At 40.1% G+C, this 27430-nt stretch overlaps 1 protein-coding gene across 1 annotated transcript; it reads left to right on the forward strand.

Annotated features, from left to right (window-relative positions):
- dnah12 (dynein, axonemal, heavy chain 12) lies at positions 1-26312 on the forward strand. The gene is made up of 73 exons (XM_075474696.1): positions 1-225; positions 349-436; positions 570-596; positions 689-878; positions 1369-1438; positions 1532-1690; positions 1807-2002; positions 2554-2742; positions 2830-2983; positions 3070-3161; positions 3259-3437; positions 3524-3659; positions 3757-3882; positions 4449-4583; positions 5840-6033; positions 6111-6354; positions 6458-6643; positions 6730-6930; positions 7073-7267; positions 7357-7478; positions 7565-7700; positions 7784-7930; positions 8048-8167; positions 8457-8613; positions 8696-8868; positions 8981-9133; positions 9239-9478; positions 9644-9889; positions 10007-10126; positions 10239-10348; positions 10486-10669; positions 10808-10948; positions 11042-11125; positions 11369-11557; positions 11685-11804; positions 11988-12176; positions 12253-12404; positions 12558-12696; positions 12862-13028; positions 13159-13414; positions 13511-13807; positions 14006-14184; positions 14386-14578; positions 14662-14823; positions 14907-15101; positions 15345-15478; positions 15563-15725; positions 15835-15915; positions 16055-16231; positions 16337-16468; positions 16588-16677; positions 16760-16900; positions 17015-17256; positions 17330-17477; positions 17578-17723; positions 18283-18497; positions 18594-18786; positions 18889-19081; positions 19165-19337; positions 19719-19859; positions 19971-20129; positions 20260-20555; positions 20636-20889; positions 21028-21168; positions 21254-21391; positions 21487-21720; positions 21808-21996; positions 23710-23813; positions 23898-24102; positions 24211-24348; positions 24447-24538; positions 25082-25149; positions 25263-26312. Exons 1-73 carry the CDS (start codon positions 17-19, stop codon positions 25454-25456), a joined length of 11922 nt encoding a protein of 3973 aa, XP_075330811.1. The 5' UTR covers positions 1-16; the 3' UTR covers positions 25457-26312.
- The last annotated feature ends 1118 nt before the right edge of the window (positions 26313-27430 follow it).

Here is a 27430-nt window from a genome sequence, read left to right on the forward strand (position 1 = left end):
TGGCTTGCTGTCAGTGATGGCTGCCTCCCCGGGACTTTCCAAAGCCACACAGGTGGAGGCTCTGCCAAGGTTTCCAGTCTTGCCTCCAATTGAGGGGACGAGTTCGCTTGGTGATTTTGAGCAAACCATCGCAGCAATGGAGGACATAGCCGAGAAGCTAAAGGCTCAGAAGAGGCTGCTAAGACAAAGGAGTAAAGAACAACAAAAGCATAGCCATATGATATTGTATGTTTTTTTCCCCCCTCAGCTATATTTTTATTTTCTGTTGCTCAATGATGGCTATCTCATAGGAATGTAGGCCGTGGAGTTTCTTAAAGTCAGTTAGTCTTGTATTGTGATTTACTACAGGGTCTCCAGAGCAATGGAGGATTACAGAAAAAGCAATGACAAGAAAGCTGTCCGCAGTCTGTCACCAGAACCCCAGCTTCCACCTTCTGTACGACATAAGTATTTATCTATGCAGGCTTTTACAATACAAATAACAATGCATTATTTGCAACATGCATAACAATGCAATCATTGCATACAGAGAATTTGATGAAGATTTATTTTTCAAACTTGCTTTGCAGATGCTCGGCGAGGAGAGGAAACGGATGGTGCGTTAACTTCATCATAAATTTGACACATGAAGTGAGTGAACCTGAATTTCCTCCCGCACCTGCCTTGTTTTACTTTGCACCATTTCCAGATGAACTACAGCTTCTTGAAGCGCTGTGTCGAGAGTCGACCCTTCGCTCCAATCCAGCAACAGTGGTTGGACTCGGTTGTAGCTCGAATCCAACCTTATCTGAATGGGAGCCCTGAGACAAATAAGCTGTTACAGGAGCTCTGCACGGAAATCAGCGATGACTTCCACAATGTGATCGTCAAGCATACAGGTACAGCCAAATATCTGCACAGTGTGAATGTACAGTGTTGTGCAAAAGCTTTAGTGACAAAGATCAAAATGACAAATCAGCCATTTCATGTTTATTTACCAGTTAATGTCATGCAAACAAGGTGCAGTAAAAATTATAAATCAGTATTTGAACACACTTTTGAAATTTTGCATGTATCTTGAGGATGGAATTCTTTTTTCTTAACCTTATTTGTTTTAGTTTCTTCAAGCAATTGTTAAGTGACCTGATGAAAGTGTTTAGGGCTCGGTGGATAATATGTTGCTGTACTCTTTGTTGTTCTTCTCATTGAAGATACGTCAGTACGATGTATTTGTATGTTTTGAGTCATTATTATGCTTTCAAACCATTGTCAGTGCCTTTGATAAGAATCTTGGCATCCAACAAGTTAGAAAACTTCAAACATTACTATTTTTGGTGCTTGCGTAGTCCATTTACACTACAAGTGAATCCTGTTTCACATTCCATATAGTGGACAAAGTGTTAAAGAATCCCTATAAAGAAGAACAGAGCTCAGAGACACAAGGAGCTACCCAACCAAAGTGAGTGCACTAATGATTTATGTACAATAATCAGATAATAGTTGATCTGTTTGCCAATGCCCTTTAGTAAAATCTGTTGTGTATTACTTGCAGAATTCTTGAGTTCTCCCAGCCATGGCACGATAGCTTCATTAAAAGTCGTAGGATGATGAAAAGAAAATTGCACATTCTTCATCCTGTCATGCAAATAATTTTGGAAATTGGCTACACAACTTTTTCTCCACTCATCCTAGCCGATCTGTCAGGGTGCAGGTAATGAAAGACACCATGAAAACAAACAAGCATACATTCTTAAGTTTAAGATTATTGAAGGTTTGTGTTTTTAAAAAAATAAATAAATAAATGAATCTTGGCTTCTACTGGCATAGAGCTTCAGGACCTATGGACTGTAAAAGCTTTCAGACCAAAGCAGCTGTGGAGTGTCAGAGGAAAGAAGACATTATCATGAATACATGGTTTCCCCAAATCATCCATTTATTAACAAACGAAAAGATACTGAAAGGAGTTGAAGAGGAGAAACTGGATTCCATTTACAACTGTGCATCCACCCTCATTTCCAATCAGGTAAGATTATACTTTCTTGATTTTTTTTTTTTATATGAGAAGTATCATAATAAACAGTTCTGGTTTTTAATTTAAGTATAATTACTCTATTCAAGTTAAAAAAACAATACGAAATGTCAAAGTGTATTTAGAAAACTGATTGTTTGAATAAAGACCATCTAAGGAAAATGCAACAGATTAAACCTAACAACGACTGTCTTTTTAGCTGCCAGCTTACAGAAAATTCAAAGCTCTTGTTTCATTAGGTGAATGTGTAGTCAGTCTTGACGTCTGGTCTCTATAGATAATTCTAAGACAAACAGCAGTAAGCGACTAAGTTGTAGTCATTTATTTGTTTGGTATTTTTATTGTTATTCTTTTTATTAGATCTGTCTGTTAAAAAAAAAAGTCAAATAGAATTTTAAAAGCATTGTCTATTTTAAGTAAAACACTTTGAATTGTTTTTTACATGAAATGTGCTATACAAATAATTTGATTTGATTTATGGTTCAATCTATGTTTCTTGATTGCTCATTAAGAGTCATAGATATATTTCTTCCTTGAATTCCTAGTTGAAAACGTTCCTTCAGCAAAGTATAAAAGAGTTTGTCAGGGTATTTGATCCGAGCAATCATCACTGCCTGCCGATCTTCCGAATGGCTTTGACATTTGATGACGAAAAGATTGAAATTTACCCTACCCCTCAAGATCTGGAGGCTTCCGTTTTGGAGATCATTAATGCAATAGCAAATACACTTCAGGTAAGGTTTTTTTCCCACTTTCTGGCTAGTTCGCATGTTAGAAATGTATGTTGAGCCAGTACTGACATCTATAACATCGATTCACAGAAAGTGCAAACTGTCCAGTCGTGGTTGGCACAAAACTTGCCGTCACATGTGGATGCCCAGGTGGCAGATGAGATTCTTGCTTTGGCTCAGCGAACTGTAAAGAAGGCTGTGTGCAAAAATCTAGAGGAGCCTGACAAACATTTCCAGAGCTATGGTGATGTAACATAATTCATCATTTTCTATCGTCGCTCCACTCATGTAAATTCAATCCATTGCTGATTTTTGTGGTTTATTCGGTAGTTGACAACTACGACTGGCTAGTTAATGGGACTGCACAGGTTCGAGTTGACACATTTATTGAAGAGGATCCCTCCTTTGATGAGTACACTAAGGTAAGAATTATGAGGACGCATTCAGTTTACATATGTGAAATACACCTATTTTGCCTTAATCTTGCTTCTTGATGAGTAATCTCACTACCTCCTAAAGCAAGTGGAGGAGTTTCGTCTGCTGTCAAAGGAGATTATTAACCTCCCCTCAAAAGCTCACTTCACAATGGTCCATCTGGACTGCGAGGAGCTGAAACAAGGGCTTTCTAACAAAGCCAGATCCTTTGCTGACATTCTTCTGAAGAAGCTAGTCACCAGAAACCGTGAGCAAAATGTACTGTAAGTCACTCCCTGTAGCATTATTGGTTGTTTCTCTGTATTTGAAATGCACATCCTGAAAATATTCTTTTTTTGTATATAAAAAGGATCTGCTCTGAATTTGAGAGTATCAGCAAGAAAACTCTGGAAGTTCCAGAGAGTACTGAGGACATTGCGCAGATGGTTGAGTACATCAATTTTACCAAAACTAAGGGTGTTGCAGAACTCAATGAAAAAATCAAGGTGAATAGCCCGATGATTGGTTTTACCTGTTGTTTCTTTCACAAAAATGTGCTCTCTCTCTTCTAACATTTCTGAATACCACAATATGCTCTATAAGGAGGCCTGTTGCAGACTTCTCTATCTGTTGGATGTCTACATCATTGAGCCAGAAGATCTGGAGCTTAACTCAACACTTTTCCTCTGGCCAAAAAAAATCCTTCAAGCATTTGAGCTCAACAGTGAGGTAGGGCTCCCGTGTCTGCCTAGAAAAGTATAAAGAATAGACTGGATTATTTATTTATTAATCCATAAGGGGAAATTAAATTGTTGCAGTAAATTGATGAATAACAGATGACTTAAACAAACGAAAAACAACACATCAACTTGTGGTCACTTAAAACATTTCCAAACTGCTCTACTCTTAAAAGAATCCTGGTTTTGTAACTGCTAAATCATCTGACAAAATTGAGTATGAAAGTCATTTAAAAGACAACGTCTTTGCAGTGAATTTGGCTACACTTACATGTCATTTTGAAGGGGCTGAATGTCTCGAACGTTCTCTCACACAGTCTGTGGCATTAGACATTCTTCAGTCAGTTACTTGAAGCCAAGACTCTGCTCTAACCCTTCTTGTAGACAGCCTCTGTGTGTGATTTCCTGTCCAATTTCCAGTCCAATCTATCTGTAATCAGCTGCTGAGTTTTTGAGATGACAGGACTATGATTTGTACTGTAAGTCTGAGGTGTACAGGGTATCAGTCTCTTCTTTTTTTTTTTTTGAATAATCTTATTCTGAACAATTATTTTTCAGGTAGTACAGACGGCCAAGCATAATGGAGAGAAGGAGCTCACTGCAAAAAGAGAAAGATTAATGGCAAAGCTGGGAAAGTTGGGATGCAGGATAGAGGAGTTTCCACATTGCTCTGAGCTGGATATGATGCAGCAGGTACAGTGTCAAGAGTGCCTTCCTATGACCATCAAGGAATACTTTGTTATTTTAGGAAAAGTTTTTTTTTTTTCTTTCTTAGAGTTGGATGTTTAGCGCATGTTTCTGTTTTTGTAAGCTGATAAGATAAAGGATTCAGGAAGGCAGTGTTCACTGTTTTTAGCCTTCATCCTGTGTTAAAGTGGACAACTGGTCCAGTTGACTTCAAACTCCCTTGATCACCGTGACCTGGGTGGCTGGGAATCTACACCAACATTTTATCATTGGAAGAAAGTTATCACATTTTCAAAATACGTAAACAAGCTTAATCTCAAATCGTATGCGAAGTAGATCTTTTCCATCCATCCATCCATTTTCAATGCCCGCTTAATCTGTCGGTCTGGTCACGGGGGGAGCCTATCCCAGTGGTAATCGGGCGAGAGGTAGGATACACCCTGGACAGGTCGCCAGTCCATCACAGGGTCACACAGAGACAAACGAGACGAACAACGTTGATCTTTTCATTTCTAGAAACGTTTTCTTTTGTTCCTTTTCCTCCTTCGTTAGTTTTAGTGTGAGGTGAGTGTTGATCACATAGGTCTGGTTTATGCTAACCCTATGAATCCCATAACATTGAGGCTGACATTTTTTCAAGCAGTAATATATTAATGATAAAACAATTAATAAATAAATGTTGAAGGTCTCTTTTTTTTTCAGAATCTGACCAATGGCCGGAACTACTAATCCAGTCAAATTAGTGTGTGGTTGCCATTCATAAACAGTGCCTATGGGAGTATTCAGTTCTGTGGGTGATGTTCTAAAATTGGTTTTAGAAATGCATGCACAACCAGCCTATTTTATTAATGACTAAAGAAACTTACCAGGAGCAGCACATAGTAGTTTAAATTCACAAACAAGCAGACCTTTTGATAATCATAAGATGGTAATCTACCAACAACACAGGTGGACCTTGGTTCTAATTGCTACAGCACAGGCTATATAAGCACAAACCTGATTATCTGTTCAGTTGAAATGTTTACAACACACTCTTTGGTTGAGATCACAAAAGACTGTTTATCAGGTCTTCATGACACAACTGGGAGTGAATTGCCGAAGTGAACAACTTTGCAAACTCCACGTGAATCATTGTGATACTCTCCTTGCTAAAATTTGCGCTCCACATGTTAAATGTAACATGGCTCTCGCTCCAATTCTGTGACTGTTTTATTTCTGTTTGGACCATTCATATAGATGTTATGTTGTCTCTTTTTGAACAGTATGTAGCAGATGTCAGAACAGTTCAAAAACTTCTCCAGGAGGCTGAGGAGACTATTGGCCTCATTAATAAGGAAGAGGACTTCTATAAATGGGATGTGTCGTGTTACCCAGAAGTTGAGGTCATCAGAGAGCGCATTGAACCGTACCAGAAGCTGTTTGGATTTATTCTTAAGTGGCAGCGCACTGAGAACAGGTCTGATTTCAATTAAAAATATTGTGTTTTGATTTGAAAAACATCCCCATATAACCTTTCACCACCTTTGTGCGTAGATGGATGGATGGGTCCTTCCTGAATCTAGATGGGGAGAGTATGGAGGTTCAAGTTGATGAGTTTTATAGGGAAGTCTTCAAGATGCTGAAGTATTTCCAGCAGAAGCACAATAAGGCTGTACAAGAGATGGAGAAAATGTCTGGAAAGACTGGACGGCAAACTAGTGAGGACGATCCAAGCAAGCAGGAGAGTCCCACAGTAGTTTTGTGTTCTGCTGTAATGGAGCAGATTAAACAGTTCAAGGTATTTTGTGCAAATTTTTTTAAGCGGATCGTGAATTAAGTCTTATTGCAAGTGTTGTTCATGCTCAGCCCATCCATTGATTGGATTATGCTTATGTCAACAGGACTATATCCCCGTAGTGTCCATCTTGTGTAATCCAGGTCTCAGAGGTCGTCACTGGGACCAGATGTCACAGATAGTGGAGTATGATCTCACCCCTAACTCTGGTACAACACTGCGGAAAGTTCTCACACAAAACCTGACCTCTTACCTGGATGAGTTTGAGTCCATCAGTGCTGCTGCTAGTAAAGTGAGAACTCCATAAATGTTCTGTTTGTTGGTTGCAACTACGTCTCTGTGTTGAATGAAGTATGTTTTAACTATCTTTCTCCACAGGAGTTTTCCTTGGAGAAGGCTATGCAAACCATGATGCAAATTTGGGATGGTATTTCCTTCCACCACCAACCTTACAGGGAGACTGGTGTTTCCATCTTGACTTCCTTGGACGATATTCAGACAGTGTTAGATGACCAGATTGTAAAGACTCAAACAATGAGGGGCTCACCTTTCATCAAGCCATTTGAAAATGAAATCAAGGTTAACTTCATATTTTAGAAAGCCTCTTTACATAATGAACAAATACTCAATTTGCATGAGAGTTTCGCCAGTAGGGCTTTTTTTTTTTTAAGTAAATCTTTCTAAAACAAGATCTACGTCATTTTTTTTTCTGTCATCTCAGCAATGGGAGGAGCGTCTGCTTCGTATCCAGGAAACCATAGATGAGTGGCTCAAGGTGCAGTCCCAGTGGCTTTACCTGGAGCCCATCTTTTCATCTCAGGACATCATGCAGCAGATTCCAGAAGAAGGAAAGCTTTTCCAAACTGTTGACAGAAACTGGAAAGAGGTCATGAGGCACTGTGTTAAGAACCCTAAGGTAAAAATAATTGTGTTTGAAGAAAATCAAGAATGAAAGAAAACGTGCGACATACAGTTATTTTTTTACCTGATTATATCTAATCACAGATTCTGCCAGCGACCTCACTCACTGGTTTGCTGGAGAAACTGCAAGATTCCAACACCCTCCTTGATATCATTATGAAGGGACTGAATGCCTATCTAGAGAAGAAACGTCTCTTTTTTCCACGGTAAACAAACAAATAGATTCTGCTGATATGGCCCAGTTCTTTAGAAATGACTCCGGTTTTGATATTTGCTGCGTATCTGGTGCCAGGTTCTTCTTCTTATCCAACGATGAAATGCTTGAGATTCTTTCTGAAACCAAGGACCCACTGCGAGTTCAGCCTCATCTGAAGAAGTGTTTTGAGGGTATTTCCAAACTGGACTTCCTACCCAATCTGGATATACAGGCAAGGCAGTCACACGCACTGTTATTGTTACATGATGCAGTCCCTGATTACATTTTATTAAGGTGCACACTGCTCTTGCTTAGGCCATGTACAGCAGTGAAGGGGAGCGTGTTGAGCTAATCCAGCACATCTCCACTTCTGAAGCCAAAGGAGCTGTGGAGAAGTGGCTGGTCCAGGTGGAGGATTTGATGATTCTCAGTGTCAGAGATGTAGTAGCCCGGTCCCGGCTGGTGAGATCACTATTCCCCAGACGCTGATTGATGCATGACTTTGTCATTTTATGTTATGTAAGGATCATACTATGAATTTTTCAATGTAAAATCCCTCTTATTTGGTTGCATTGACAGGCCTATGCTGACACTGTACGGAACCAGTGGGTCAAGGAGTGGCCTGGACAGGTTGTGCTCTGCACCTCACAGATTTTTTGGACTTTGGAAGTTCATGAGGCCATCAGTGCAGGGGCTAATGTGGGTCTTTTTTACCATATTTTTTTTTATTATACTTTATTTGTGCCTTTTGATTCCTAACAGCTTAATGCACCAATAGGATTTTTAGTGGTTTCCCACTATCAAAAGATTTTATTTATCAAAAGGCTTAAATATATCCCAGTAAAAATAGCCACTAATACAGTTTTATCGTGCAAAGCAGTGATTTTTCTCACTCTTGACAAATTAACCTGACTATTTCCTCTGGTGAGTATGACGGCATAATTGTATCACCCTGAGAAAGATAGATCAAAAGGCTTTTGTTCTGCAGGGTTTAAAGAACTACTATCAGCAACTCCAGAATCAACTGAAAGACATTGTAGAGCTGGTGAGAGGAAAACTGCCGAAACAAACACGGATTACTTTGGGAGCACTGGTCACAATTGATGTCCATGCGAGGGATGTAGTCATGGAGCTTATTGAGAAAGGTACCTAAAGACACAAAATGATTGCATCACTAAAGCATCAGCGATCCACACCCATATGTTTGTAATGTCTATTTTCTAATAGGTGTATCCCACGATACGGACTTCCAGTGGCTAGCCCAGCTTCGATACTACTGGAACAATGACAATGTCCGTGTTCGCATAATCAACTGTGATGTTAAGTATGCCTACGAGTATCTAGGGAACTCACCACGTCTGGTCATCACACCTCTGACTGACAGATGCTACCGAACCTTGGTAAAGAGAGAAAAAAGTCTTCTAAAACATGTTTAAAGTAACTTGAAATGAAATACTTTTCACTTTCCTTTACGGGAATAATTCTGATTTCAAAGCACTCCTTTTGTTTTAGATCGGAGCTTTCTACTTGAATTTGGGTGGTGCACCGGAGGGTCCAGCTGGAACTGGAAAGACTGAAACCACCAAAGATCTAGCCAAAGCACTTGCTGTACAGTGTGTGGTCTTTAACTGCTCAGATGGGCTCGATTATCTTGCCATGGGAAAAGTAACCTTCACTCGAAATTTAAGATTCATAATTTCTATTTTAATACTATATTTATATGTGCCAATATTACTATGTTAATATGTATTTTGATGTGATTTGTCATAGTTTTTCAAAGGTCTAGCTTCGTCTGGAGCATGGGCATGCTTTGATGAATTCAACCGTATTGAGCTGGAGGTGCTGTCTGTAGTGGCCCAGCAAGTTCTGTGCATCCAGAGGGCTGTTGAGCAGAAGATGGAGTATTTTGACTTTGAAGGGACCATGCTCAAACTTAATCCCAACTGCTTTGTGTCCATAACAATGAACCCTGGCTACGCAGGACGCTCAGAACTCCCAGACAACCTTAAAGTATTTTACCACAAAACACAATTATTGCAGTCTCAGTTGTGAATATTTATCAAGCAACTTTTCAAATGATTCAAATGAACATCTGATGTTGAATTAAACACGGTGACAGCAACAGAAATGTCCAACACTGGCAATACAAAATCTTCTTCCATTTTCTCTGTGCAGGTGTTGTTCCGAACGGTGGCCATGATGGTTCCCAACTATGCTCTCATTGCAGAGATCTCTCTGTATTCATATGGATTTCTCAATGCCAAACCACTCTCAGTGAAAATTGTGATGACCTACAGGCTTTGTTCAGAACAGCTCTCCTCTCAGTTCCATTATGATTACGGTATGAGGGCTGTCAAAGCAGTACTTGTGGCTGCAGGAAACCTCAAGCTCAAGTATCCTGACGAGAATGAGGACATTTTGGTAATTGTGCTGAAATATTCATCAATTTTCCAAATATCAGTCTATGCCTTGATTTGGATCTTCATTCGTCTATTGATTATGTATTTTTATGATTCTAACACTCGTTGTAACATTCAGCTCCTGAGATCCATAAAAGATGTTAATGAGCCCAAGTTCCTCTCCCATGATATTCCACTGTTCAACGGAATTACCAGTGATTTGTTCCCGGGCATCTCCCTCCCTGAGGCTGACTATCAGGTCAGATATGTTAAAGCCTTTACTTATTCTTCTGCCTCATATTAACAATACCCTTATTGTTATTAATCTCCTTATGTTTCTATAATCAGTGTTTTTTATTTTTTCTTGTCAGCTGTTCTTGGAGGCCACAGAAGAGTGCTGTAAAAATCACAATGTACAGCCAACGCAGGTCTTCTTGCAAAAGATAATCCAGACATATGAGATGATGATAGTTAGGCATGGGTAGGTTTCGCTCGAGTTTCTGTGTGGCCATATTTTTATATCCCGCTGATGATGTTTCCAGTTTCCTCAAATAATACGGATGTGGCTTAATGGAAATATGTAAAACACAATATTGTATTAATATGCTCTTTTCTCAGATTCATGCTGGTGGGAGAGCCCATAGCTGGAAAGACCAAGGTGCTGCACATTCTAGCTGACACTTTGACTCTCATGAATGAGAAAGGGTACAGTGCGGAAGAGGGGGTCATTTTCAAAACATTGAACCCAAAGTCCATTACCATGGGACAGCTCTTTGGACAGTTTGACCTGGTTTCCCATGAGGTAGAACTGTGTTTTAGATAATCTGGACTGCAGATGCATTTGTGTATTTGTAGTATTAATGTAGACCTGGGCTGATTAATTGCTTATCCTTTCTCTGTGTTTTTTTTTTTTCCTGTATTGGCTTTCCCTCTTTATTAGTGGACAGACGGTATTGTGGCCAACACTTTTCGTGAATTTGCATCAGCTGAAACACCAGAACGCAAGTGGGTGGTGTTTGATGGTCCTATAGACACACTGTGGATCGAGAGCATGAATACTGTGCTGGATGACAACAAAAAGGTACATAATATTGAGTAAAAACATTATTTATGTTCAGGCTTCTTTGTTTTCACATACTTTAGTACTCTTTGTTGATTTGCCTCTTTTCCACAGTTGTGTCTAATGAGTGGTGAGATCATTCAGATGTCCAATCAGATGAGTCTGATTTTTGAAGCAATGGACCTGTCACAAGCTTCTGTAAGTTTGATGTGTGCAGTTACAAATTATTATTATTTTTTTAACCTCCTGTCTTAAAATGGGACATTTCTTTCTTGATTTCCTGAATGGCTGCCATTTTGCTCGAATGAAACTTGAATTGTTCAAATTTAGTGAACATCATTTGTTTTGTTTATTCCTAGTTTGTTTTTAATGAGAAGATATATACATGGAGCTCGTATAGTTGTTTTGTTTAGGTTATTGGATTATTTTCTCTCCCTACAGCCTGCCACAGTCAGTCGATGCGGTATGATCTACATGGAGCCGTCACAGCTGGGCTGGAAGCCCTTGGTTATCTCTTGGATAAACACTCTCCCTGATCCTCTGCAGAGCCCAGACAGCCAGTCACTGCTGCTGGAGCTCTTCCACTGGCTTCTTCCACCCGCCCATAAGACACTGCGCAAACACTGCAGAGTAAGTGACCCCGAGATCTTAGCCCAGTCAAGGCTTAAACATATGCGGGACATTTAGAAATCTCAATTTAATTCAAATGAATAATACAGACACCTTGTCACGTTCGATTTTTTTTTCTCTTTGACAGGAAGTTGTTCCCACTAGCAACAGTAGCACTGTGGTGTCCCTCTGTCGACTGTTTGAGATGCTTCTCACTGAACCTGTTTCGACAGGCCCTGTTGATAAAAGTATTCGCACTTGGATCATGGTAAAAGGACAAAATCTTTTAGTGTCGTGGCTAATATTTTAGCCTTTGTTATACCAGATATTGGATTGGGTGTGCACCTTTGAAACAGAGTACCCTCCTCCTCCTCCTCCTCCTAATTTAGATTTTTTGATTTAGTGAAATCATACGACGCCTCTCCTCTTTTTTTTCCCCTCTTGCTTGCAGGCAGCTTTCGCATTCTCCCTGGTGTGGTCTGTGGGCGGCAGCTGTGATGCAGACAGCAGAGAGAAGTTTAGTGAGTTCTTCAAAGTGACAGTCTCGGGAGAATCAAAAGAATATCCAATTCCTGAAACAGTAGGAAAATGGGAATGCCCATTAGATGAGAAAGGCCTGGTGTATGACTACTTTTATGAGGTATTGTACAATTCCATCAGTTAAAAGAATCTCACTCGTTTGAAATCTGTGAATCTTAATATGGTCTCCTTCTCAGTTTAAAGGAAAAGGCAGATGGGTTCACTGGAATGATGGCATCAAGAATGTGAACCTAGGAGACAAAAACACTAAAGTGCAAGAGATCATTGTTCCCACTATAGACACAGTTCGCTACACTTTCTTAATGGACATCTGCATCAGCCACGGAGTGTCAGTATTCTCGAAGGTCGCATTGTTATAAAGTACAGTTATACAACTGCAATTATGGCTGTTATGTTTGTTGTATTTAAGGAGCATAAATCTACAATTGATCTTGACCCTACTACAATTATTCATGCTTTTTTTTTTTGTTCTGCTGATCAGTCCTCCTCTGTTTGTTGGTCCCACTGGGACTGGGAAGTCAGTATATGTGAAGGAGAAGCTGATGAACAATCTGGACAAAGACTCCTACCTGCCCTTCTTCATTAACTTTTCAGCTCGCACTAGTGCAAACCAAACCCAGGTCTGTATTTCGTGAAACATGGACAGAAGATATCTTTGTAGAAATGTTTGGATCACTTGGAACAACATGTTGCCACAGTAGATAAAATAGTATGTGATGCATCTTTCACAAACAAGAAAATGCATATATTTTAATCATTTTCTTTGGATTTATTACATCTTCCAGAACATCATCATGGCCAGGTTAGATAAGAGAAGGAAAGGAGTGTTTGGCCCTCCGATAGGAAAAAAGTGTGTCATCTTTGTAGATGATATGAATATGCCTGCACTGGAACAGTTTGGAGCGCAGCCTCCTGTTGAGCTTCTTCGACAGTACATGGACCATGGAAACTGGTAAACCATCTGCAATTTGAGGCCAATTTGAAATTCAAACAAGATAGATGTTATGAATAACAGGACTTTGTTCACTGCTTTAAAACACTGTTCAGAAAACAGGCAGATTTCATCTTCTCTGCTCCCCCAGGTACGACTTAAAGGATACTTCAAAGATCAGTCTGGTAGACCTCCAGCTCATCACAGCAATGGGGCCCCCTGGTGGTGGAAGGAATGCTGTAACTTCTCGCTTCCTGAGGCATTTTAACATTTTTAGCATAAATCCCTTCAGTGATGACACCATGGTCCGCATTTTCTCAAATATTGTAGCCTTCTATCTCAAAAACAATACATTCCCGCCTGAAATATTCACTGTTGGCAACCAAATAGTGACAGCTACGGTGGAGGTGAGTTTCCCTTTGACACATAGCAATATCACAAGAACTCGTCAACAAATAGGCTTGATAAACATGTTTTGTACGTTTATCTTTTTTCCTCTATAGGTGTATAAGAAAGCCATGGAGAACTTGCTTCCGACTCCAGCCAAGTCTCACTATACTTTCAATCTTCGGGACTTCTCCCGTGTTATTCAAGGCTGCCTGCTGCTGAAGAAAGAGTCTCTGGAAAACAAACGTACAATGATACGGCTGTTTGTCCATGAGGTCTTCCGTGTTTACTATGACCGTCTTGTGGACGACAAAGACAGAACATGGCTCTATAATCTGATGAACGGCATTCTCAAAGACCATTTCAAGGAATCTTTTGACCAGGTCTTTGATCACCTGAAACAAGGCAGTAAAGTAAGTTACATTGGAGTCAGATAATTTACTACAGGTACAGCAAGGAAGAGCTACTCTGGACCACATTTCAGTGTTGTCAGATGTAAATAACATCATAATATATATTTTTTTTTTCTGCTAACATATAAGATAATTGCAAGGACACAATGAGGAAACTGTAAGTATTTATTTGTGCCATCCCTGTTCTTCCCTTTACAGCTGGTTGAAGAAGACATACGAAATCTTCTGTTTGGGGACTACATGAACCCTGATTTGGAGGATGATGAGCGCTTGTACGCTGAGGTGCCCTCAATGAAAACCTTTGCTGAGGTGGTGGAGTCATGTCTTGAAGAATACAACCAGATGCACAAAAATCAGATGAACCTTGTCATCTTCCGGTAAACTGTTTTGGCTGCAGCATTTAAAAATGTGAAGTGATATCACTGAGTTTTTTTCTGAACTTTTTTTTCTTGGAAAAGATTAATTGTACAAACAAGTGACTTAATCTATGTGTACTAGGTTTATAAAACTTTGCTTTTACAGCTTTTTTTAAATAGAACATGTTAAGTTAAACTGAAAAAGTAATCTGCAATATACAGCTATGTCCTGGAGCACTTGTCCCGTATCAGCCGTGTGTTAAAGCAGCCGGGAGGCAATGCTCTGCTAGTCGGAGTGGGAGGCAGCGGACGCCAGTCTATCACCCGCTTGGCCACGTCGATGGCCCACATGACCATGTTCCAGCCTGAGATATCAAAGAGCTACGGCATGACAGAATGGAGAGATGACCTTAAAGTGAGCCTCATATGACTTTTCCAGACATTTTGTAATATATTGTGCTTAGTCAAAATACTCAGTTTAATTTCTTGAAATTGCAGATGCTGCTGAAGAATGCTGGGGTTAAAGGACAGAAGACCGTGTTCTTGATAACTGATGCTCAGATCAAAGATGAGGCTTTTCTTGAAGACGTAGACAGTGTCTTGAACACAGGAGAGGTGCCCAATCTGTTTGCCGTGGATGAGAAACAAGAGATCATGGAGGTATCCTATAATAAACTCTTACACAGTATAATGGCTCGTCTGTTATATTGAAAATGTTTTCTTCTTTTTATCTCTTTCTCCAGACAATACGTCCCGTTGCCCAGGCTGGCAATAAGAATTTGGAGCAGAGCCCCTTGACTCTGTTTGCCTTCTTCGTGGCACGCTGTAGAGAGAATCTGCACATTGTTGTAGCCTTCAGTCCTATTGGAAATGCCTTTCGAAATCGACTTCGCCAATTTCCATGTCTTATTAACTGCTGCACCATTGACTGGTATCAGGTACTTTGTTGGCATAAGGAGACTCTGGTTTAGATGATATATTCAATGAAATAAATTGCATTTAACAGGCACAAAAATGCAAAAAACTATGTTTGTATACAGTATATGTGTGTCAGTCAGGCAGAGTTGGTCATTGATAATATAAAAGAAAGACAAAGGACAGCATATAGTAGATAGTCTGTCTTAGCATTTTCTCATCATTGTTCCTATTCATGTATCCTTTTCATGTCTGTGCCCTGACAGCCTTGGCCGGAGGAAGCTCTTGAGCGAGTAGCCAACTGCTTCTTGGAGACACTGGAGATGAGTGAAAATGAGAGACAGGAGGTCGTACCCATCTGCAAAACATTCCACACCTCTGCCAAACAGCTGTCAGAGAGGTATGGGTTGCTTATTTTAACTTGTATATTCAAATGTGAAGTCCATAAATGTTTAAGCCCTTAGTTCCAATGTTTTCATTGCAGATTCCTCACTGAGCTAGGTCGCCATAACTATGTGACTCCCACCTCCTACTTGGAGCTGATCGCAGCTTTCCGTCAACTACTTACTCAGAAAAGAGACGCTGTTATGAAGTCAAAACAGAGGTACACCAATGGTCTGGATAAACTAGCCTTTGCTGAATCTCAGGTAGGTGAAGAGCCATTTTTACCAGACTTGTTTTGTGTTTTTTCTTCACTTTGTTGTCTTTAAGATGTTAAGTTTTACCAGAACTTATTCTCACAATGTCTCTCTGCAGGTTGCTGAAATGAAAAAGGAACTGGTAGACCTCCAACCCAAACTTGAACAGGCAAAGATAGACAACACTAAAATGATGAAGGTGAATACGTATAACAGAATACATATACATATGTCATGTGGGGATCTTTATTCCATCTGGACATCAACCCTTGAGTGTAAACTCATCATAAAACAAAGTATAAATATGAATTTATTCAGACACTGTGGGATTTTTTCAGGTGATTGAAGAGGAATCTGTGATTGTGGAGGCCAAGAGTAAAGTTGTGCGTGTCGATGAAGAGGCAGCAACTATAAAAGCAGGCGAGGCCCAGTCTCTGAATGATGAATGTGAGAGTGAGTTGGCTGAAGCCATCCCTGCTCTGGAGGCCGCTCTCTCCGCCTTAAACACATTAAAGGTGAGCATCCTTTTACTGGGATGCTTTTTTTTTTCTACGCATTTTCCGATTCAAATCATTGTGGTTCAGGAACCACAGTTTGCGAAGCTGCGTGTTTCATTTCAGCCCTCTGATGTCACAATTGTGAAGTCAATGAAAAATCCACCTTCAGGGGTGAAGCTGGTGATGGCAGCTGTATGTGTGATGAAAGATTTAAAGCCAGACAAGATAGTGGACCCGGCTGGGACTGGAAAAAAGGTTAGAGAGCATAAGAATATCTTTCCAATATACCATAATTATTAAATAGATTTTTTTGTTTTATGACTAAAATCATATGTTCTTGAAAGTATATGCGTGTTACTGTTTTTGTCATCTAGGTTTTTGACTACTGGGGTCCAAGCAAAAAGCTACTGGGTGATATGAACTTTTTACGAGATCTTAAAGAATACGACAAAGACAATATTCCTGTTAGTATCAGGATTTTTTTTATGATTATAAAGAATACAATGGAATTTTGTCTCAATAAACTTACCTACTTTTGCATTGCAGGTCTCCGTGATGCAAAAAATCCGTAGTGAGTATATGACCAATCCTGACTTTGATCCCAGCATAGTGGCTAAGGCCTCCTCTGCTGCAGAGGGCCTGTGCAAGTGGATCAAGGCAATGGAGGTTTACGACCGGGTGGCCAAGGTGCTGTGTTTGTGGATCCTCTCTGGACTTTTTCTTTACTAATTTTCCAGATAATAGTATCCGGATGCATGTTCCCACTTATTTCTTCATCTCAAAAAGTCTCTTTGGTCTTAGGTTGTTGCTCCCAAGAAGGCTAAACTTGCAGAGGCCAAGAGGTCCCTGGAAGAGACCAAGGCCCTGCTTGACCAGAAGAGAGCTGAGTTAAAGGAAGTGGAGGACCGCTTGGCTGCTCTTGAAAAAACCTTTGAGGAGAAGACAGAGGAGAAAGCCCAGCTAGAGTTCCAGGTGGATTTGTGCGCAAGGAAGCTGGAGAGGGCTGAAAAGCTCATTGGTGGTTTGGGTGGAGAGAAGACCAGGTGATGCAGTTGTCGGCTATTTACGGTAATTTCAAGAGTAAAAATAGCTGATTGAATTGAAATCGTTCCTTAGATGGTCAAAAGCAGCCGATGACCTACAAAACACGTATGACAACTTGACTGGAGACGTTCTCATCTCTGCTGGTGTCATCGCTTACCTGGGGGCTTTCACTGCTGGCTTCCGGCAGAGCTGCACGCAGTTATGGACTAAACTCTGCCAAGTAACTGTCGACTTCTTATCCCTTTTGTAGTCACTTTCTCAGCGGCTGTCCATTTGTAGCTGCTTCTTACCTCACGTTTTTCCTTGTTAAATATCTCCAGTCTAAGAAAATTCCATCAGCAGATGACTTCTCTCTCAGTAAAACCCTGGGAGATCCCATTAAAATCCGGGCTTGGAACATCGCAGGCCTTCCCAGTGACTCTTTCTCAATCGACAATGGTGTCATTGTCAGTAATTCACGTAGATGGTGAGTCTGTATTTCTGAAGATGACCAGTGAAAATGTTTTCATTTCACTTTAACATTTATAGAAACTATTCATCTTTCTGCTTAAATCATAACAAAACATCCGTCTGTTATAATTGGCTTTGTTCTTTGACATTAGGAATGAAATAAGTCTCAGTACTTTTCCATATGACCTTAAGTGATGCAGGAGTAGACAGACAAAACAATCAGGAAAGTCTGGGAAACCAAGGGCAGATTGATACACTCACATTATTTGAATTCCTCAGAGACATTATTTGGGTTAGTACGATTCATATCCAATCACATTTGATCAACAAGGGATCCACCGTGAGAAACTATGAGATATATATATACGAGGTGTAACCGGAGATACGGGGCTCTGTCTGACGGATTCCTGCAAGAGTTCTGTCAGACTGAGACCAGCGCTGAAATACTCCACTTGTTGCCATACCAATAAAGACTTCATTTTCACTTGAATTACTCCGGTCCGTTCTTGAGCCTCCTACTAAAAGAACCGAATCTAACACGTCCCACTCAGTCATTCGTGCTTTTGTTCTTCTAGGCCATTGATGATTGATCCTCAGGGTCAAGCCAACAAGTGGGTGAAAAATTCAGAGAAAGATAACAACTTGAGTGTAATCAAGTTAACAGACGGGGACTACATGAGAACTTTGGAAAACTGTATTCAATTTGGAACACCTTTGCTATTGGAAAATGTTGGAGAAGAGTTGGATCCTTCTCTGGAACCTCTGCTACTCAAACAAACCTTCAAACAAGGTACTTGAAGATGAGAGGGTTACCAAAGTGTCATCTGTGATTTGAAATTAATAACAATATATTCTCATTTAACAAACTTATTGTTTTTTTTCCTAGGTGGGGTGGATTGCATCAGACTTGGTGAGAGCGTGATTGAATACTCCGTTGATTTCCGTTTCTACATCACCACCAAGCTAAGGAACCCACACTACCTTCCTGAACTTGCCACCAAAGTGTCCCTGCTCAATTTTATGATCACTCCAGAAGGATTGGAGGACCAGCTGCTAGGAATTGCAGTTGCAAAGGAGAGGTAACATAAAATGGCCCCTTTGACGTACCCCTGAAACATATGAAATTCAGTGCTTTTTGCTTTTATTACCGCCCTCTTGTGTCTGTTATATGTTTTCTACAGGCCAGAACTGGAAGAGGAGAGAAATGCATTAATCCTGCAGTCAGCCGACAATAAGAGGCAGCTAAAGGAAATTGAAGACAATATCCTGGAAACTTTACAGTCTTCTGAGGGAAATATCTTGGAGGATGAGAGTGCTATTCAGATTTTAGACTCGGCAAAGATCATGTCCAATGAGATCACCAAGAAACAACAGGTGTGAACAATACATTCAATTCAGAACAGGACTGTGAGTTTGATGAGTTTTTTGATCTGACCTGCTGTTTACTTCTTTCAAAGATTGCAGAGAAGACAGAGATCAAGATTGCTGAGTCTAGAGAGGGTTACAGAGCTGTTGCCAAGCACTCATCCATCCTGTTCTTTAGTATTGCTGATCTGACCAACATAGACCCTATGTACCAGTACTCTCTCAGCTGGTTTGTCAACCTCTACATAAACTCAATAGAAGATAGGTAAGAGAACTCTATTCTGCGAAGAGGAAATACATCAAAACAATCTCTCCCAGCACAATGGAAAATATTACTTTCCATATTTTCCTAAAGATTTTCAAACCGATATAATAAAAAATAGATTCCTTTGATTTTGCTTAAAATTGCTACATGATCTAGAGGAGATTTGTTTTTCTGCTAATAATGCATAATTTTCAAAACATCCATAATGTCTTTTAAATCTAATTTTTTTTCAGAAAAGCAAGTTTAGTCAGTAAACTACACAGAAAAATTATACATTATTGCACCACAATATACTGAAATAGTATTATTGCCTAATGAACATATTTAAAGTGTGTTTGAGTGTTAGTGGTCATCTGAAGTGCCCTATATTTGATCAATTAGTAACAAGTCCAAGGTTCTGGAGAGGAGGCTTCAATTCCTTATTGATCACTTCACCTATAACCTGTACTGCAACGTCTGCCGTTCTCTCTTTGAGAAGGACAAACTCCTCTTCTCTCTAATTCTCTGCTGCAAATTGCTCCTGTAAGTGTTATAGCTGCAAGCTATCTAAGCATTTTCCCACATGCCCATATGATACTATAATGTGTGGATTCTGACATTTATATTTTATCTTCTATTGATATATCTTCTCAGAGCAAAGAAGGAGATTGAATTTTCAGACTTCATGTTCTTGCTGACTGGGGGAGTGGGCCTGCAGAACACCATTGCAAACCCAGACCCCAGTTGGCTTCAGGACAAGAGCTGGGATGAGATCTGCAGAGCCAGTGAACTGCCTGGCTTACAAGGAATAAAGTAAGGAACAGCAATAATCAATAAAAAAAAATGAACAAAATTAATTACTTGTTTTGATTCACTCCACCTTCCTGTTTGTCATCTTAATTTCATTTTTGACCAGTGAATTGAATCCATTTTTACTTTACAGAGAAGCTGTCATGTCAAGTCCAGGAGACTTCAAGCCTATTTATGACAGCAAAGAGCCATGTAATGTTGCTCTGCCTGCACCATGGTGTGAGAAACTCAATGACCTGCAGAAGATGATCATCGTCCGCTGTCTCAGGTCTGATAAAATAGTGCCAGCTGTGATTAAATATGTGACCTGCCATCTGGGGAAGAAATTTGTCCAGCCTCCTCCCTTTGACTTGAGTAAGAGCTACCTGGATTCCAACTCCACCATCCCACTCGTGTTTGTGCTTTCACCAGGAGCTGATCCCATGGCCGGTAAGTCTTTCAGTACCAATGAGTGATTGGCAAAATGCCATATAATGCTTCTCCTGAAAATTCTTATTGTCTTTCCACAGGCTTGCTGAAATTTGCCAGTGACAAGAAAATGGGTGGGGCTATGTTCCAGTCTATTTCTCTGGGTCAGGGCCAGGGGCCCATAGCTGCTAAAATGATTTCCACAGCCATGCAGGATGGGTCGTGGGTGTGTTTGCAGAACTGTCACCTGGCTGTTTCATGGATGTCCACCCTAGAGAAAATCTGTGAGGACTTCAGTCTTACAACATGCCACCAAGACTTCCGCCTCTGGCTCACAAGTTACCCTTCACCCAAGGTAAAACATTGGGCACTGAACTCAACATATAAGCATACATGAATAAGTTAAAGTAGTTAGATAGAGCTTTTATTGGATTATAATATATGCAGTGGAAAATGTTGCACCTTATATGTCAGCTTACATCTTTATAATCAGTTTCCAGTGACCATCCTGCAGAATGGTGTGAAAATGACAAACGAGCCTCCAACAGGACTCCGCCTCAACCTCCTACAGTCTTACTTGTCAGATCCTATTTCTGACCCAAACTTCTTCAAAAACTGTCCCAACAAGGAGCTTGTGAGTTTGGCTCCCATTTATCAATTAGGCTGGTTTGTCATATAGAGGACGGCCTCTAAAATTCTCTCTTGGATTTCTTCACTAGGTTTGGGAGAAGCTCCTTTTTGGACTGTGCTTCTTCCACGCTCTTGTACAGGAAAGGAAAAAGTTTGGTCCTCTAGGCTGGAATATTCCTTATGGCTTCAATGAGTCTGACCTTCGGATAAGCATCAGACAACTCCAGGTATTTAGTCAGTTGTGTCAGTGAGACTCAGTTGGGAAAGTTTCTACTTTCATGAAATCTAAAATTTGTTTTTTGTTTTTTTTCCCTCTTTTCAGCTTTTTACAAATGAATATGAGGAGGTGCCCTTGGAAGCCATAACATATCTGACTGGAGAGTGTAATTATGGTGGCCGTGTGACAGATGACTGGGATAGGCGGCTCCTGATGACTACCTTGGCTGATTTCTACAACAAGGACATCGTTGAGACATTTCACTACCCTTTTTCACCTAGTGGTGAATACTATGCACCATCCAAATGTAGCTATGAAGACTACATTCTGTTTATCAAGGTACGAACCCTTTAAGAGGATAGATAAGTTAGTTTTTTCTATTTGTGCTGACTTCCTGTGTGTAATAATACCTTGGTTTTGTTCTAGAATCTTCCATTGAGCCAGCATCCAGAGGTGTTTGGGATGCATGAAAATGTGGACATTTCTAAGGATTTGCAACAGACGAAACTGCTGTTTGATTCACTGCTACTCACCCAAGGTGGAGGAGCAAAGGGCGGGACCAGTTCTGGGAGTGACAACACCCTGTATGACATTGCAAATGACATCCTTACAAAGGTACATACTGATTAAACCTCCACTTGATCCAGCCTTTTTAGACATTTTAGTGGCGTGTGTTTCTGAGGGAAGGCTCAATGCTAGCTCGGGTTTGGGTTATACAGCAGACAAGATGCGGTGTCGGTCAGGACACAGGAATGAAGACAGGATATTATTTCCTTGCCAGCAGATAGGATGACTGCGGTGGTTTATTGAGCACTCAGTGTTGTAACAGTTTTTGTGCATCCACTTAAACACTCGGAGTAACACAATAAGAACACCCTCTAAATGAAAACAACCTTATTTCAGGCGAAATATACTTAAAGTAACCACAGGTGTCTCAAGGTGTAGAAAGGAGAAAAGGAGAAAAAGTCTGATGTCCCAACTGTCGGCTGTGCGGCTCACTGCGCAACGAGAGGTGATTGCGTCACTTCACTAAACGCAACTTCAGAATAAAAGCCTTTAATACAGCGTGGCTTTAACAGTAATGCCAGTCAGTCAGGTGTAAATAGCGTAATAATCTATATGTGGTCTGTGGTCGACACTGAAGTGTCTCAACAACTGATAAATGGATCGCCAAGACACTTGAGTTCACATATTTATGTCATTGAGCGGAGGAATTGTTATAATATTTGGGATCCTGTCTTTTATCTTTGAGTGCTTACAGCTGATCAAAATTGATCTTGCCCATTACTTTGGCTGTTTTTATGACTGAAAAAATCATGTTATGATCTGTGAAAGCAAAAAAAAAGAACATCATCATCACGAGAATTCGGCCATATTTTTCTTTCTTTCCTGCAGCTATAAAACCACAGCAATAAAATGCAGAAGTTAAACAAAAGAAAAAAAAAAAAGCATTCCCATATTAACCAATTGTATAAAAAGGATTAGAGTTAAACAGTGTTCTTCAGTGGAAGGAATGGTATAGACTGCCAAAAACCAAGTTGAGAAAAGATGGGAGCATCAATAAGTGAAGTCGATGAGGACAATGTAATGTCTTCTGTGCAATCAAAGGCCAGATATTTGACTCTTAATCTGAAGGAAAGTTTGACAGGTTACTACAAGCTACTGTAAGGTACTTAATAAATGGTCTCCACAGCCTCAGCAAGTCCTCCAAATAGAATGTATGTCCATGTTTAGAGACAACATCACATCAATCAGGCTGAAATGGGTGCGGCTTTGGAAGTTTCTAGGACAATAGAAACCATCAATTCGCTATGAGTTTGGAAGGCAATTACAGAGCATTTGCATCTCCACTTGGGGCTGTGAAATACGTGGGTTCCAGTGGCAAACCAAATGTGGTTAGCAGCAGACATGGTTGTTGCTATGTGGACTATGGAAGATGGCAGGGATCAATGGCAAAGACCAGAATATCTGCAGCTGTGGACTGGATCAGCACATGTGATGTGACAGTCACATTTTGGATCAGACTCAGCATTACGACTAACAGCATGCAAAAGTCATGACATTCCTCTCAGCATCAGGTGGAATTTTTGCTGTGCGTTCATTCGTAAATGTTAGCATCAAACAATTTACCTGCCTAATTTCAGCACTTTTGCAGTGTTGAGCATCTTGTTAAGCATGGTGCCAATTTTTGCAGAGAACTACAAATGACTGCTGTCATTGCAGTTGTGAGCCCCCCAAAAAAGTGATTAATTTCTGTTTGCAGTTCTTTGATAATCTGTTGCCACGACTTTGTGTATTTATAACTTGCCAATACACTTATTTCCCCAGCTTCCAGCCAATTTTGACACGGAAGCAGCTCTCTTGAAGTTTCCTGTGCTGTATGAAGAAAGTATGAACACGGTTCTCGTCCAAGAGATGGAGCGTTACAATACGTATGAGCAAACAGATCAGTGACAAACTTTAGGCTATGATCACCAATCACTCATCAATTTTAAAAGCTGTTTTTGCTCCCTCAGGTTGTGTAGTACGATTCGTGTGAGTCTACAGAACCTCTTGAAAGCTATTAAAGGCTTGGTGGTGATGGATTCAGAACTGGAGGCAGTTGCAGGCAGTTTGATTGTGGGAAAGTTCCCAGAGAAATGGGCCAAGCGCTCTTACCCAAGCCTCAAGCCCCTGGGCAGTTACATATCCGACTTTCTCTCAAGGCTAAAGTTTTTACAGGTTAGTCTAAGATTGTCGTATGCAAGCAGCATACCATTGGTTTTACACAACATGCACGTTGAGACTTTTGCTCCACTGTATTTTGACTTTCGCTTTGTGTGCTCATAGAATTGGTTTGACACCACAAAGCCCAGCGTGTTCTGGCTGTCTGGCTTCTTCTTCACACAGGCTTTCCTAACTGGGGCTATGCAGAACTACGCCAGGAAATACCATATCCCCATTGATGTGTTAGGCTTTAATTTTGAGGTCTGAAAACACTTACTTTATAGTCCTTCTGTCTACACATTCAAAAATGTTCTGGTAGCCCAAAGAGTGCACTGACAGAGTTGTGTTTATTCTTTCAGGTTCTTCCTATTGACAAGTCAAAAACAGCACCTGAAGATGGCGTTTACATTAATGGAATGTTTCTTGATGGAGCCCGATGGGACAAAGAAAGGTAGACGTACTGACAAGGTTGTTCTTTGAGTAAGATAGAGAGCCAACACTAAACTTAAAAGCAGAATTGCCGACCTACAGGTGGTATTGTAGGTACTTGAAAAAAGTGCCACCATTACCATCAAGATGGTGGTCGGTGGATGACACCATCACCCACACCTACATGAAGCTCCTGAGCAAACTGAAGAGCGTCTGCAATGGGTTTCACCTGTGGTGTTTCCAGTGTTCGTGTTTTGCTATTTGTATCACCCTGATGTGGTTTGGAGAACACATCTCAATAGTTAGTTAAAAACAGGGCCTTGCAGTTTTGGTGTGAAAGCTGCTTTTGAAAATGTAGAAAGTAAGGCTACATTTATTCAAGATGTGTACAAGTGTTTGAGGCACTTAACTTTCTATCTGATGCTGTTTTATACCATACTGCATTTTTACAGGAAACATTTAGAAGAGCTATTGCACCTTCACGTGTAAAGTTGTGACATACTTTTTCGACCATTAGTGAAACACAGGCAAACATGGTGAGTTTAATTTGTTTCTCTATCTTCAGTGGAGTTCTGGCTGAGCAGCATCCCAAAGTGCTGTTTGACTCGATGCCCATCATCTGGATAAAACCTAGTAAGGGTTACCTACTGTTCATGCTGCCGGTGCTAGTATCGAATCAGTGAATGTTTTATGACCCTTATGCTTTCATCAAAAATTGTTCTTTCCATTTTTTTTCTTTAACACAGCTGAAAAGAAGAACATCGATGAACCTCAGAAATTATATGTTTGCCCCCTCTATAAGACCAGCGAGAGGAAGGGCACTCTCTCTACCACTGGCCACTCCACCAATTTTGTCATTTCCATGATGTTGCCCACAAGCAGGCGCCCGCAGCACTGGATCAAGCGTGGTGTGGCCATGCTCTGCCAGCTCGACGACTGAGACCCATGAAACACGCTGCTCGAGGCTCTAGCACTTTAAGCGGCAAAATTAAACATGTCTCTATTTGACCAAATAATAGAGTTTGTCTAAGAGTAGAACATGGAATGATGTGTGGTACCAATTATTATGTCTTTGTCTGATGCCTACTACGACATGAAGTGACACGGTTTTATTGAGTAATTCATAAATAAATGGATACTTACTACATACTTACATATACGAGTAAAAAACACTGACATTGGAATCCATGATAAAAACATGAAGAGTACAGACCATTGTTTTTAATAAATTTAACAAGCATTTTAGAAATGTATCGTGGATCTACTGTACATGATCTTATTGTGCAACATATTCTATTTAAACAGACCGGCACAGCAAACTTCTGACTTTTAATGTCACGTGTCATAAGCAGAATTTCCTCTCCTGGCATGAAGGCAGGTATTTATGTAAAAGGCAAAGTAGCCAGTAAATGAACTTATTTTTGATAATGGATTTCTAAAATAAACAACATATTTAAACGTGAAGCAGGAAATCTTTTGACAGTCTTCATGCTACCAAGCTGGTTTTACGAAAAACGCGGAATTTTGTAGAAAGCTACCTTTCAGTGTGAATGTTCTTTAGCTTTTCTGTTTGCAGTTGCTTTTGTCCCCCTTTTGTTCCGTTTGACAGGTTACTACAAGCTACTGTAAGGTACTTAATAAATGGTCTCCATAGCCTCAGCAAGTCCTCCAAATAGAATGTATGTCTATGTTTAGAGACAACATCACATCAATCAGACTGAAATGGGTGCGGCTTTGGAAGTTTCTAGGACAATAGAAACCGTGGGTGAAATACGTGGGTTCCAGTGGCAAACCAAATGTGGTTAGCAGCAGACATGGTTGTTGCTATGTGGACTATGGAAGATGGCAGGGATCAATGGCAAAGACCAGAATATCTGCAGCTGTGGACTGGATCAGCACATGTGATGTGACAGTCACATTTTGGATCAGACTCAGCATTACGACTAACAGCATGCAAAAGTCATGACATTCCTCTCAGCATCAGGTGGAATTTTTGCTTTGCGCTCATTCGTAAATGTTAGCATCAAACAATTTACCTGCCTAATTTCAGCACTTTTGCAGTGTTGAGCATCTTGTTAAGCATGGTGCCAATTCTTTTGCAGAGAACTACAAATGACTGCTGTCATTGCAGTTGTGAGCCCCCCAAAAAAGTGATTAATTTCTGTTTGCAGTTCTTTGATAATCTGTTGCCACGACTTTGTGTATTTATAACTTGCCAATACACTTATTTCCCCAGCTTCCAGCCAATTTTGACACGGAAGCAGCTCTCTTGAAGTTTCCTGTGCTGTATGAAGAAAGTATGAACACGGTTCTCGTCCAAGAGATGGAGCGTTACAATACGTATGAGCAAACAGATCAGTGACAAACTTTAGGCTATGATCACCAATCACTCATCAATTTTAAAAGCTGTTTTTGCTCCCTCAGGTTGTGTAGTACGATTCGTGTGAGTCTACAGAACCTCTTATATATTTGTATTTACCAGTATTTCCTTTCCAGGCATGAAGGCAGGTATTTATGTGAAAGGCAAAGTAGCCACTAAATGAACTTAGTTTTGATAATGGATTTTTAAAATAGAATAGAAAAGTACTTTATTAATCCCCCAATGGGGGAAATTCAAATTAGGCAATTGTATATTAGCAACAACAATAATAATACCAATTTTAATAAAAAATACTACTACTACTAACAATAATAATAATAATAATAAATGATTAAATAAAAATAAAAAAAAATCAATCAATCAATTTGAGAAGAATTCAGCAGTCACTGTTAAAAAACCTTATGGCTGTGGGAACAAAGGACCCTCCTGAACCTTTAAAAAAAAAACAACATATTTAAACGTGAACCAGGAAATCTTTTGACAGTTCATGCTACTAAGCTGTTTTTACGAGAAACACTGAATTTTGTAAAAAAG

Source organism: Odontesthes bonariensis, chromosome 10 (genome assembly GCF_027942865.1).
Source record: "Odontesthes bonariensis isolate fOdoBon6 chromosome 10, fOdoBon6.hap1, whole genome shotgun sequence".
In the NCBI taxonomy this organism is placed as follows: Eukaryota; Metazoa; Chordata; class Actinopteri; order Atheriniformes; family Atherinopsidae; genus Odontesthes; species Odontesthes bonariensis.